We start from the raw sequence: 13,142 nt of genomic DNA, 5'->3' as shown, positions 1-13,142 counted from the left end.
TAACCCCCTCCCTTTCCCCCCCTTTTGTTGACTTCCAACAGCTTTCCCACCCTCTGTCCCTTTTCCCTTACTTCTATTAAATTCCTCTGTCTAAAACAGATATACATTCTCCATTATATTAAGCAGTACATCTTCAACTCCTTTACTTATTATACACCCAAAAAGGCACTCCCGGAGCGCGCCTGCGCGCTTACCCGGGTGCCTCCATTTGCGCGCATGCACGGAGGGAGAGGCGACGGCTTTCCCGGGCATCCGGGTGCTTGGCTGGGGCGGGGCTTGTAGCCGTTATAGGCACACCCCGCCTTTTCCCTCCGTGCAGTGCTTGGCAAGCTCGTTGGGAGGAGGACGCACGGCCGCGACTTGCTCTTTGGGCTGCGTCGGGCCCGCTCTCCTCGGCCAGCAGCAGCTCCGCTTTGCTGCTTCGGCTTGCCTCGGCCGACGGGAGTCGGCGCGGTTTGGTCTGGGCTGGGATCTTCCTCGTGCGGCGGCCTCGTTGCTGGAGGCTTCGTCCCGGGGTTTGGCGTTCCGGGCGGGGGCTTCCCGTCAGTCGAGCCTCGCGTGGAGCCTTTTAGCGGCGGCGCGGCTTTCTGCCGGCCTGGCTGCTGGGGTTCCCGCCTCCGCGCCGCGTGTTTTCCCTGTCCTGCTGGAATAGTCGGGCCTTTTCTTTGGGGGGGGAAGGGGTGGTAGCGGGTTTCCATCCCGCTCTGGAAGGGGCATTCCTTTTTCTGGGGTGTTTGTCCCCTTTTTTCCCCCAAGCTTGGGATCGGCTCAACTGCCGGGTGGTGATAACCCCCCCCCCGCTTTGGGACAGCTAGTTGGGTAGGGGTTAAGAGCGCAGGACTCTAAGCTTGAGTGCTGGGGTTGATTTCCCCCTCATTCACTTGAAGCTAGCGGGGTGCCTTGGGTCAGTCACAGCTCTGTCAGAGCTCTCTCAGCCCACCCACCTCACAGTGTTTACGGGTTGGTGGTGGGTTCCAGGCAGGGTTTAGGCTTCAGGGCATTTCCTGGTTCTGGTGGCTTTGACTTGGGTTCAGTGGGGGCTGCGTTTCGTCAGCAGCCCATTTGGGGACCTAGGGGCAATTGATTTGGTTGGGGTCCTTGGCCACTCCTAGACCATGCCTCCTAAAAAGGGAGTGGGTAATAGCAAGGGCAAGCAGCCCGCCAGGCGCCCTATTGCCAAGCGACCATTGCCGGTGTCTTCCTCGGATGAGGAAGATGTAGAGTCGGCTAGGCAGGAGATTTTGGCAAAATTGGCCGCTCTGGAATCCGCCAGAGGTGGCTCTTCCAGGCATGCGGTTGGGAGTAGGGCTGGCAGGGCTTCGAAGAGAGTTTCACAGGCCACTTTTCAGCGGGAGGTCCTCACCCGTCTCTCTGCTTTGGAAGGTCCAACAGGTGCCGGCGCTGGTGGCGGAATGGATCGGCAGGAGGACCTGGAGGCTGCTGGGAGTGCTGCCCAAGTGGAGGAAGAGGTTGCTGAAGTGGCAGAGATTCCTCAGATCGCGGTTGCAGTGGATCAGCCCGAGCAGGAGGGTAGGTCTCCTGCACCACTTACACCACATTCTTGGCCCTGGGGGCCAGTTGTCCCAGCTGCCAACCCGGCTAATTGGGGATCACAGTTTGCGCACGCCCCTATTGCCGGGTCGGCTGTTTGGCCTGGGCACTCTTTCCAGCCGCAGTCGGTTGGCGGGGGGCAATGGCAGTCTTGGGGTCAGCAGGTTCCCCCAGTTCAGCAGGGATTTGTGCCCTCTGGCTCTACTCCGGGCACGTCTTCAGCCTCGGCTAGTGCTGGTTTTGGTGTGCAACCCTTTGCGCAATCCCAGGGCCTCTGGCCGCCTTATCAAGTCGCCCCTTACTATCAACCTACTCCGTTGGGGGTTTTGCCCTACAGGGCTACCCCGTTTGGGGATGCGGCGCTCCCATTGGGAGATCATCTGACCCCAGCCACCAGGGACAAGATACTCCGTGGCGAGTTTGTCGATGTCTTTACCCTTCTTTTCCGGGAGCTGGAAAAGAAGGATAAGGAGGACATGGACGATCGCGACAAGGAGAGGCTTAAAAGGCGCAAGGTGGATCGTACCTGGTCCAATTGGCTGCCCGGCATGCTGATTTATGCTGGGGTTATTGCCCGGGCTCAACCCCAGCGGGCGGCTCCCTTGTTTCAATATATTGATATTGTTTACAGGGGATATACGGACTTCGTCGGTGCTGCTTGGATGCAGTACGGCGAAGAGTTCCGGATGCGCGCAGCTGCCGACCCCACTTTACCTTGGGACCGGATCCATCAGCAGCTATGGTTGCAGTTGATGGCTCCAGCCAAGCCCAATCTGGGCGATAGGGCTGATAGCGGGCATTTGTTGCACAAGCTTAGCACCCCTTCTGGTACCCGCGCCTCAGCGGGGCAGTCGGTTCAGCCCCGACTGCTTTGTTGGGACTTTGCATATCAGGGTGTGTGTTCCAGGAAGGGGTGTGGGTTTAAGCACGAGTGCCCAAGGTGCAGGGGTTCCCACCCCTTTTCTGCCTGCCCTCGCCCCAAGCCTCGGGGCGGAGGTAAGCGCCCTGGGGGCGGGACAAGTCAGCCAGCTGTTGACAAGGGGTCCTACCCCCATAAATCTGAAGGCACTGGCTAGGGTCTTGCGGGGATACCCCGACCGTGCCTCCGCCCAGTACCTGTTAGATGGTTTTACGCACGGTTTTCGTATTCCCTTCCAGGGCCCTCGGGCCCCCTTCATGTCGTCAAATTTGCGTTCAGTGAACGGCTTGGAGGAAGTTGTTCGACTTAAAATTTCCAAGGAATGTGCTGACGGGCGGGTTTTAGGCCCCTTTGCAGCTCCCCCGGTACCTAACTTGAGGGTGTCCCCTCTTGGGGTTGTGCCTAAGAAGGCACCTGGTGAGTATCGATTGATACATCACCTGTCCTTTCCCAGGGGGGACTCCGTTAACGATGCCATTCCAGAGCATCTGTGTACTGTTCGGTACACGTCTTTTGACGAGGCTGTTAGGATGGTGAAGCGCAATGGGCTGGGTGCGGAGATGGCTAAATGTGACATTAAGTCTGCATTTCGCCTTCTTCCTGTTCACCCGGGGGACTTCGAGCTGTTAGGTTTTTCTTTCGATGGCCAATTTTATATGGATAGGGCGCTCCCTATGGGGTGTTCTGTTTCCTGCGCGGCCTTCGAGAAATTTAGCTCATTCTTGGAATGGGCCTTGGGTCAGAGGCAGCAATGCCATGACTCCGCCCACTACCTTGATGATTTTATTTTTTGTGGCCCCCAGGGAACGGGCCAATGCGCCCGGTTGCTGGCGGGCTTCATGGCCTTGGCGGATGAGCTTGGAGTCCCCCTGGCCCATGAAAAGACGGAGGGTCCAGCCCAGGTCCTTACGTACCTGGGGATCGAGATTGATACTGTCTCGCAGACTTTGCGTCTGCCATTTGTCAAGGTGGCTGATTTGCGGATGCGCCTTGCGGCGCTTCTGGGCAAACGGAAGGCTTCCCTCCGCGAGCTGCAGCAGGTTGTAGGTCACCTGAACTTCGCATGTAAGGCGGTGGCGCCAGGACGGGCCTTTCTGAGGCGCCTGTGCGACGCCATGTCGGGGCTACGTCTGCCCCACCATAGGGTTCGGCTGTCGCTGGGGGTCAGGGAAGACCTTAAGGTTTGGGAGGACTTTCTCTCGTCCTTTAATGGAGTTCTGATGTGGCGGGAAGAGCTGTTGTTAGAGGCAGAATTACGGGTGGCATCGGATGCCGCCGGGGCTACAGGCTTCGGTGTCTTTTTCCGTGGTCACTGGTGCGCTGAATCCTGGCCGGCAGCTTGGCACAATCAGGGCATCACCAAGGATTTAACGTTTTTGGAATTTTTTCCAATCTTGGTGGCACTCTGGTTGTGGGGGGATGAACTGGCAAACCGTGTTGTCCACTTTTGGTGTGATAACATGGCTGTGGTTCATGTTATCAATTCCCTCTCGGCCAGGTCGCCTAGGGTCATGCGACTGGTCAGGCCATTCACGCTCCGTTGCCTTCAGCTCAACATCCTGTTTAGGGCACGACATGTTCCCGGTATTGATAATGGCGTGGCGGACGCTCTGTCTCGCCAGCAGATGGAGCGGTTTCGTCAGCTGGCCCCCGAGGCCGATCCCATGCCATCCCTGATGCCTCTGGAACTGTGGAGTCTTGGAGGGACGAAGTGCACAGAGCCATCCGTTTAGCCATCGCCCCTAGCACAAGAAGGTCGTATGATCGCGCTGTGCGGCAGTTTGGGGGTTTCCGACTGGAGGCTGGTTTGGAGCAGATTTGGCCCATTCCAGCTGAGCATCTTATGCAGTTTTGCATCAATAGGAAGTTGAGCGGCCTTTCTGTGAAGTCCATTAGAGGGCTTCTGGCTGCCCTGGCCTTTGATAGCAAGGCGCGGGGATTTCAGGAGGTGACTGGGGACTTTAGGTTGCGCAAGATGCTGGAGGGTTGGTCTCGGGAGGTAGGTTCCCAGCCTGACGCCAGGCAGCCTATTTCTCCTTCCATCCTTAAGGGGTTAGGTGACACCTGGCAGTCGGTATGCTCTTCTGACTATGAAGCGGCGCTTTTCCATGCTGCTGCGCTCACGGCCTTCTTTGGGGCCCTCAGAATTGGGGAGTTGGTGGCCAAGTCCCGTACGGACTCATCACAGCGTGCGCTGTTGGTGGGAGATGTGCAGTTTGCAGGGGATGCAGTTTCACTTCGGCTCAGACGGTCCAAAACCGACCAACATTGCAAGGGGTCTGTGGTTCGGCTTGGATCCTGTGTTGACGCCGAGTTATGCCCGGTACGAGGGTTGCGCTTGTATCTGGAGAAGCGCGGGTCTGACGATGGTCTCTTATTTCGCCATCTGGATGCGTCCCCATTGACTCGGTACCAATTCTGGGCGGTTACCGAAAAGGCCTTGGGTAAGCTTGGTCTTGTGGGTTTCAAGTTCTGTACCCATTCGTTTCGGATAGGGGCGGCCTCTACAGCTGCTGCGATGGGCTACCCAGAAGCAGCCATTCGCAGAGTTGGGCGGTGGCGGTCGGCAGCGTACCGGGGGTATGTCCGTCCTCTGCCGGCCCCGTTATGATTTGTGGCTGATTGTGTTTTTTCTTCTTCAGGTGCTGTGGTTCGCTTTGGGAGGTGTCGGATCCTCATCTGCGGGCACAGCATGATCTTCTGGGCCGCCCATCAGGCTAAGAGGACGCATTTGGGGTCCCAGCTTGGCCTCAGTCGATGGGCGCAAATTGAGTGGCAGGGCCGTCGGGGCCTGCGGTGGCCGGGCCTGTTGCCTCTCTTGTTTGGGGGACGGTGTGCACCTCCCCCGCATTTCTTAGTGATACATTTAGGTGGGAATGATTTAGGTTGGGTCAAAGGTAAGGCCCTTACGCTGCAGGCACAGGCCGATTTAGAGTTTATTGGGCAGCGTTGGCCCGGGGTCCTGATAATGTGGTCAGCCATCCTCCCACGTCGTGTGTGGAGGGAGGCTTTGGATCACGAAGGGGTCGAACGGGCTAGGCGGAAGGCCAATAAGGCTATGTTTAAGGCTTTGGGTGCAGGGCTGGGGGTCTATTTGCCCCATCCCCAGATTAGGGACACGTATGCTGACCTTTACCGGGGAGATGGTGTCCATCTGTCCTTTAAGGGCAATGAGATCTTTTTGAATGACTTGCGGCAAGGGTTGTGGTTAGCCCTGCAGGAGATGTGGGGCGTTAGGGCCTAAGCAGAGGCTTGGCCCTAACGGTGGCAGGTTAGCCGGGGTAGGCAGAGCGGGCTGGTGAGCACCCGGTGGCACATCCCCATTGGTGGGGAATGGGGGTCTGTCTCGGATCGGCTGGCGGGCTTTACGGCTGCCAGCTGAGAGGGCAGACTGCCCTGGGACCCCCTGGAAAAGGCCTTCCCTCGGGCTTTACGGCTGGGGTGTATGGCGCTTTGAAGGGGGGAACCATTCGCCTGGCCGGCTGGGTTACAGCCATGCATTGCAGGGCTCGCGCCTAGGGCAGGGGGTTGCTCGCCCATGCAGTATCAGGAGCTGGTCAGTGTGACCTTCTCGCTCGAACTGTACCGCTAGTTACACCCTTGCCGTTACTAGTTCCTAGTTTAAATTAGATTTGTTTGGTCAATAAATGGCCCTGTTTCACCCAAGCCTTGTGTCCGTCTCTTCTTTCCGAATATGGGGGCAAAAAGGCACTCCCGGAGCGCGCCTGCGCGCTTACCCGGGTGCCTCCATTTGCGCGCATGCACGGAGGGAGAGGCGACGGCTTTCCCGGGCATCCGGGTGCTTGGCTGGGGCGGGGCTTGTAGCCGTTATAGGCACACCCCGCCTTTTCCCTCCGTGCAGTGCTTGGCAAGCTCGTCCCGCCCTCCACGCCCCTGGGTTTGGCAGTACAGGTGAGTCCGGTCGCTGGTTTAGGGCCAGGTAGGAATTTTTTCGCCTCTCACCGGATTGGCTGTTGGTGAGGGGTGTTTTTCGCCTACCTTGTACTGCCAAGTTGGGGAGGTTGGTTGTTGTTTAGGTTGCGTTGGCAGGTTAGCCGGGGTAGGCAGAGCGGGCTGGTGAGCACCCGGTGGCACATCCCCATTGGTGGGGAATGGGGGTCTGTCTCGGATCGGCTGGCGGGCTTTACGGCTGCCAGCTGAGAGGGCAGACTGCCCTGGGACCCCCTGGAAAAGGCCTTCCCTCGGGCTTTACGGCTGGGGTGTATGGCGCTTTGAAGGGGGGAACCATTCGCCTGGCCGGCTGGGTTACAGCCATGCATTGCAGGGCTCGCGCCTAGGGCAGGGGGTTGCTCGCCCATGCAGTATCAGGAGCTGGTCAGTGTGACCTTCTCGCTCGAACTGTACCGCTAGTTACACCCTTGCCGTTACTAGTTCCTAGTTTAAATTAGATTTGTTTGGTCAATAAATGGCCCTGTTTCACCCAAGCCTTGTGTCCGTCTCTTCTTTCCGAATATGGGGGCAAACTATACGTCTTTAGATAAACAATTTATCCCATTTTCCAGTTTTGAATATTTCTATGTAAACCTATATATCATAAACCATAAAAATTTCCCACATTTAAATCAAACAATTTGATTTGTTCTCTATATATTACTCATTTCAACTTTTTATGGTAATTCTATATAACTCCTCGCATAATCAATCAATTTAACTCTTCTGTACATTCAGTTTGGTGCATATAAATCTTATCAAAGAAAGAAAGTATTGTTATTTACTCAATCCTCATGTTTACACCTTATCATTAATTATTCTCTATCAATGTTCTATCAGTTAACCTATACATATCTATATATATCTCAATCAATTAATCTAACTGCTTATAAATTCACATTTCTCTTCCTCCCCCGGTAAAGTCACCCCTCTCTTTTATACTTTTATTATACTTCAGTAGTTCTCAAACTGCCACAGTTTTCCTCCCACCTCCCATTTCTTCTCCAGATATTGTTTCAGCTTCTCCCAGTCTGTGTTAAACTGCCCTGAGTCCAGAAGACAAATACAATTCTCAGATGTTTCCAGCATGATATTTCCAGTAGGGATAAGTGATTTGTAATACCATAATAGAATACATCGGTAAGGTTTCATTTGCAATCTTCCATACCATTTAGAAAATTGTTAAATAGACTCTCTAAGGGTTTGAGAAATCTCACTAGTCCTACCGTATCTTCTCTAGTCTCCTTCAAATTCCTTATATGTTTTGCTTAGAAAAGAATGTTGAGATCCATGGAATGTTTTGATTCATGGCTTGGATCTACCTGTTTTTTTCTGTATATAAAAAGATTTCTACTTGTGAAACAGGACTTCTTCATCTTCTCCCTTTCATTGTAGTCTTCATTGCCCACAACCTGCATTTCAGGGGGTATTGTATATAGATGATGGGGTATTGTACATGATAATTTCCCCCATACTGACATTGAGTGTGGTCCTCTTGTGGTTTCCATAGGTTGTAATTGAGCACATATTATGGTAAAGGCAAGTATGCCAGCATGTTTTTTTTTTTTTACCTCAGGAAAAACCAGCTTGTTCCTAATTTTGCTTGAATTGAGATTCCCACTCTACTCAAATGTACTGAATGTACTGAAAAACTACAGAGGTCTGGATTTTTTCCCCATTGAGATCCCATTTTCAGTGGAATCCATGTGTTGACCATATTCAAAGCTTAACCGTGACCTATTAAACTCATATGAGAATGGTACTCTTACCATCATGGGAACTGGATTAGTTGTGTATTCAGTGCCCCCATAAAAATGTCAGTCCCTACATAATGTGCCTCCCTGGTCACTCTAGCCTTTGAACTGGCACCATGTGCATTCTCTGCTTCCATGGTATCTTCTTAATCATTTGCTGTTATCAAATTTATATATTTTATTGAATTTTACTAGTGTTCCCTCACTTCTCCCCACAGCTTACTGCTTAATGCTCCCTGTGGCTCCTGGCAGCTGCTTCCGTGTCATTGAAAAACCTAATGTGCAAGCCTAACATGAAAATATCATGGTAGCTTTGATGAACTAGAGTTCATTTTGTCAGATAACTTGCGTGTTCTTCTAAACTGGAAAATTATACACATACAGAGGGTGAGGAAACAGTTTTTTAAGAGTGGGGCCAAGAGACCACAAATCAAGAAGATGTGTCATTTCTATAAAGAAGGAACAAAATGGCTCAATAGCAAGAGCTGTCATTGGTAATAATAATATCTCATTAGTTATAGTTTCAGGAGGGCAGCCATGTTCGACTGTAGTAGAACAGCAAGAACACCTTAAAGACCAACAAGATGTTCAGGGTATAAACTTTTGTGGGTCAAAGCTCCCTTGGTAAGATATCTACTGGATGCAGATCTTGCTATTTTACTAGATATAGGCCGTTTCCACATGCTGTTAAAGAGACGGTCTACTTACTGAAGGCTTGCGGTTTTTTTCACAGATTCCAGATGCCTCCGATTTTAGAGCAGAAGCAGGCCATTTGTCTTGCATCTGATCAGTGTCCTTGACCCGGCACAGGAAAGAGCGGGAAATCCCGGTCTCAGAAAAGACGCTGATTAGACGCAAGACAGACTGCCTGCTTCCGCTTTGAAATCGGAGGCATCTGGAATCTGTGGAAAAAAACTTCAGCCTTCAGTAAGTAGACCATCTCTTTAACAGCATGTGGAAACGGCAATAGTGTGCTAATAGTAGTAGGAAAGAAACCTAATATCCTGAATTATTCCAAACTGATCAGTACAGAACCACATTTGCTGATGAAGTCCCTTTGAAGTCTTTATGAAGTATGAAGCAGCAGAATATCATGGGAGACTGAAACATTATCCTATTAATATCTGGAGGATGCCATTTTATGTTAGATATGTGTCTGTTTATTCTTTTGTACAGACTGGTTTCTTTGTTGATACTGGAACAGGATCATAGATCCAGAGGAGTTAGCCGTGTTAGTCTGTAGTAGCAAAATCAAAAAGAGTCCAGGAGCACCTTTAAGACTAACCAACTTTACTGTAGCATAAGCTTTTGAGAATCACAGTTCTCTTCATCCTCGCGCCTACATTTATATGGCCCTCACTCCCTGAACCTCTCCCCCCTCCCCTCACCACCTACATATCTCTGGCCAGTTTCTTCTTACCCTCCATGCATCTGACGAAGAGAACTGTGATTTATTGTCGAAGGCTTTCACGGCCGGCTGTATTGCCACAGCAATACAGCCCGGAAAACCCACAACAACCATAGAACTGTGATTCTCAAAAGCTTATGCTACAGTAAAGTTGGTTAGTCTTAAAGGTGCTACTGGACTCTTTTCGATTTTGGAACAGGATCGGCACACTGGACAAACTTTTCTCTTAGAGGATGGCATACCTTTTGACCACCCAAAAGGTTGTGCGTGGACCCTATGGACAAAAAGCAAGTGGAATGGGGGCTACAATAAGGAAGGGAATTGGCAGAGATTAAGTGAAAAAGCTGACTGTATCTAACCCCCTGTTTTGATGTTACTGGGCTGCACAGGCTTGTATTCTCACATGTTCCGCTTGTCTGAGAACTTCATTTTTTTGAAAATATTTTAAGCCTACTTTTCTCCCAGCACAGCTGAGACCCAAAACAGATGACACAATCTAAGGTATCATTAACATAGTAGGACAATCTATCCATTCAAATAAAACAGCAGATGACAGCTGGCTTAGTACCCCATCGAGGCAACCAGCACGCTGTATCTGCCTACAGCCTTAAAAACATTGCTTAATATGCCCCAACCATCTCCCTAAATAACTCACAGTGCCATTCTAAACAAATCTAACTCAAACTACTCCAGAAGTTGAATCAATCCCAGGAAAGTTTTCTCAGGGTTGCATTGTCAGTCTTACAGCCCCTCTAGGCTACCTCGAGACCTGGTCTAAACACAGACACAGAGTTTCTACTCAGGGTCGGCGCCAGGATTTCTGGTGCCCAAGGCTGGGGGCAGTGCCAGGTCTGTTGCTGCCCCTACGTGCGCGCTTAGAGTGCGTGCGCGTACCCCAGACTGTGTGATGATGTCACTGCGTGTGACATCATCACACAGCAAGCCGGCCCCATTGGTGTGGCAGGCAGCTGGGACGGCACACAGAGGCTGCCCACACTCCCAGTCGGGCGTGGCGGGTGACTGGGGAGGTGCACGTGCATCCTCCCAGCCCTACCGCTCCATTGTTCTGCACACCACCCTGGATGCCTGCTGCGCCTGGCCCGTGGCTGCTGCACACGGCCAGGGACATGTGTTGGCGGCAGCAGTGGCAGTGTGGGGCAGGAGGGATGGCAGGCTGCAGCAGCTGCGGGCCAGGCACGGCAGGCGGCCGGGGCAGTGCGCAAGCAGTTTCCCATCCCTCCCGCTCAGTTGCCAACACTGCCGCCGCCAGCTCCACTGCACGTGCCCCCAGCCCTGGCGCCCCCTCTGGTGCCCCCTCTGGCACCTCAGCGCTCAAGGCGGGGCCCGGACCTGCCTCAATGGACATGCCAGCCCTGTTTCTACTTGATATATTTGTTTTTTTACCAAAGGTTACAATATATATATTTGGCATGTTTTGTGTTTAGGGTACCTTATAGTTTATCACCTCAGGAATCCACCTCAAAAATTCTGTGATGATTTGACATGATCTTTTTTGGCCCATGCCATTTTATTTGCATTATGCTCATGGGAGATGGAATTTTCAGTGAAGCCATGTATCTGCTGAGTCACTGTGTTCTGATTCCAGATCATCCAATAAAATTGGCACCACCTAGAAGTTCAGGTTCCAGGTTTTACTCACTACCAGCCCCCTTCATGCCTCTCTTTCCACTACCCACCCATGTGTGTCCCCTGCCTGACTCCGCATCCTTCCCCTTCTCATAATCCCCTCCCCGCATTGCCTGCACTCACCCATAGGCATTTCCCCATCCATGTTGGGAGCGTGCATAGCGTAGCACTTGTAAACAAATGGACAAATGGACAAGTAGCAGGAAGGTATATAGTGGAAGGTATGTGGTGAGGAGTCATCAACAGTGGAGCCCTGGTTCCTGGCAGATCTCCTGTCTCAAGGTATACTGGTGCTACTCCTGCTGCCTAGCCTTCTCATGTATCTGTGGTTTACTTTCAAAGTACTGGCTTTGGATAAACCTTTTACGACTTCTGTAGAATGACAGTAATGACTCCATGAAACCACTGGAGTTTTGAGTGGGGGTGCATCATAATGGATTTTAAAAAAATCCTTTATACAACACAACGAATATTATCATCTGCAATGATTAGAACAACACTCAGGTCACACATTATACCATCAAGTGGAATGTTTAGGCTAAATCTTTTACAAAGTTTCCTGACCTATTCTTGGAGGTTGTGGTCGTTGTCTTCCTCTAAAGGTACAAAGAGTAGTATGGCTGTAGGCCAGTGTCTCCCTATAATTTCTCCTGTTTTTAAGTTTAATTGGACTTTTGGAAGAGCAGTCTAGCCAGAATTGTAAACTCTCGTGCAAGGTGTAAGAGTCTTCGCAAGCATTTTGTTAATAATTTTTTCTCAATGATGATTTAGACTGAACTAATCCTCCAACGAATGTTACGATAGTGATACCTCGAGACAATTTATTGTGTGTGTGATTTAAATTTATGGGTTTCATTTCTCTGAGGAAAAACCAGTCTCCCTTCAGAGGTTCAAGTAGATCAAGGGAAAATGAACATTAACTGTTCATTAAAAGTTGACAATGTTTTAAAATGTTTTTTAAAGGGGAAATTTAACTGCTTGTCACTGGTTTTATTTTATGTTTGCCAAAAAGGATGTGAGCCAATTTATATATATATAAATAAATAAAATAAACACCAGCCCTCCATGCTGTCAAAATATATTATTTTAAATTCACACTTTCTGCACTGGAGAGAGAACGGATGCCATTCCACGTACTACATCAGAGAGATATGATTTTTATTCTCTTTAAAAATGCAGCCTTATGTTTATTTTGTTCCATTTTAACTGTGGTGTGTACAACATTCAGATAGTTATTTGCACCGACATTTAAGGCCTGAGCCCTCTGCAGAACTAGCAATTAACTGTCATTCATTCAATCAGATTGCATAAATGGACTTATACCAGTTAATTTTCAGAACTTACTCTTGAAACCTTTCATAAGCATGTCCTGTAGTAGAATTAAAAAGTCAATGTTCAAAACCATTTCCAGGGTTTTGAAAGTTTGTATGAAGGTCTAATCCATATAATGGCATCTATTCTTCTTGGAAGTGGTTTCTTTTTATTTAAGGCTTCCCTATTGTTGAAGGCTCAAACACACAAAACAGTACAGTGAAGTCCTGTCGAGCTGTGAGCTCGACTAACCTTAATGAGCATACTATCACCTTTAGCATTTCTGAAAATGGATTTTCTCTTTAAAACTCTGACCTCTTCATCTTTGAAATGTACCACTCACCCAGATGATATTGTTAAATGCATAGATACCCCATCTGTGGGAAATAAAGGTTAATTGGGAAAGATAAATTAATTTTTTTTGTCTAAAGAACGAGTGTGGGTTAATGAGGAAAAGCTCACAGTTGTTTAAAGTGGCCAAGGTTAACCTTATACTAAACGGTACAAGAGATGTTATTGGCAGGATTAATTATATCAGATTTGTTAAACTCTGGCATTTCTCTTTCAGTACAAAAGCCCAGCATTAAGAAAATAATCCACT

The 13,142-nt window shown here is 50.2% G+C and overlaps 1 protein-coding gene across 1 annotated transcript; it reads left to right on the top strand.

Moving 5' to 3' along the window:
• The first annotated feature begins 1,412 nt into the window (after positions 1–1,412).
• On the top strand, positions 1,413–6,936 carry LOC129333900 (uncharacterized). Its single transcript, XM_054985840.1, has 2 exons — positions 1,413–1,530; positions 5,113–6,936. The coding sequence occupies exons 1-2, from the start codon at positions 1,413–1,415 to the stop codon at positions 5,712–5,714; spliced, it is 720 nt and encodes a 239-aa protein (XP_054841815.1). The 3' UTR covers positions 5,715–6,936.
• The last annotated feature ends 6,206 nt before the right edge of the window (positions 6,937–13,142 follow it).

The sequence above is a fragment of the Eublepharis macularius genome, chromosome 7 (assembly GCF_028583425.1).
Source record: "Eublepharis macularius isolate TG4126 chromosome 7, MPM_Emac_v1.0, whole genome shotgun sequence".
In the NCBI taxonomy this organism is placed as follows: domain Eukaryota; kingdom Metazoa; phylum Chordata; class Lepidosauria; order Squamata; family Eublepharidae; genus Eublepharis; species Eublepharis macularius.
The sequence above is the reverse complement of the archived record's forward strand: the minus strand, read 5'-3'. Positions and strand labels throughout refer to the sequence as shown.

What these genes read in the sequence shown, in the direction of transcription:
- LOC129333900 (XM_054985840.1), top strand. Translation starts at nt 1,413, where the DNA reads ATGGATCGGCAGGAGGACCTGGAGGCTGCTGGGAGTGCTGCCCAAGTG. An exon ending in GGATCAGCCCGAGCAGGAGG is followed by an intron (nt 1,531 to 5,112) that starts GTAGGTCTCCTG and finishes TTTCTTCTTCAG; the next exon opens with GTGCTGTGGTTCGCTTTGGG.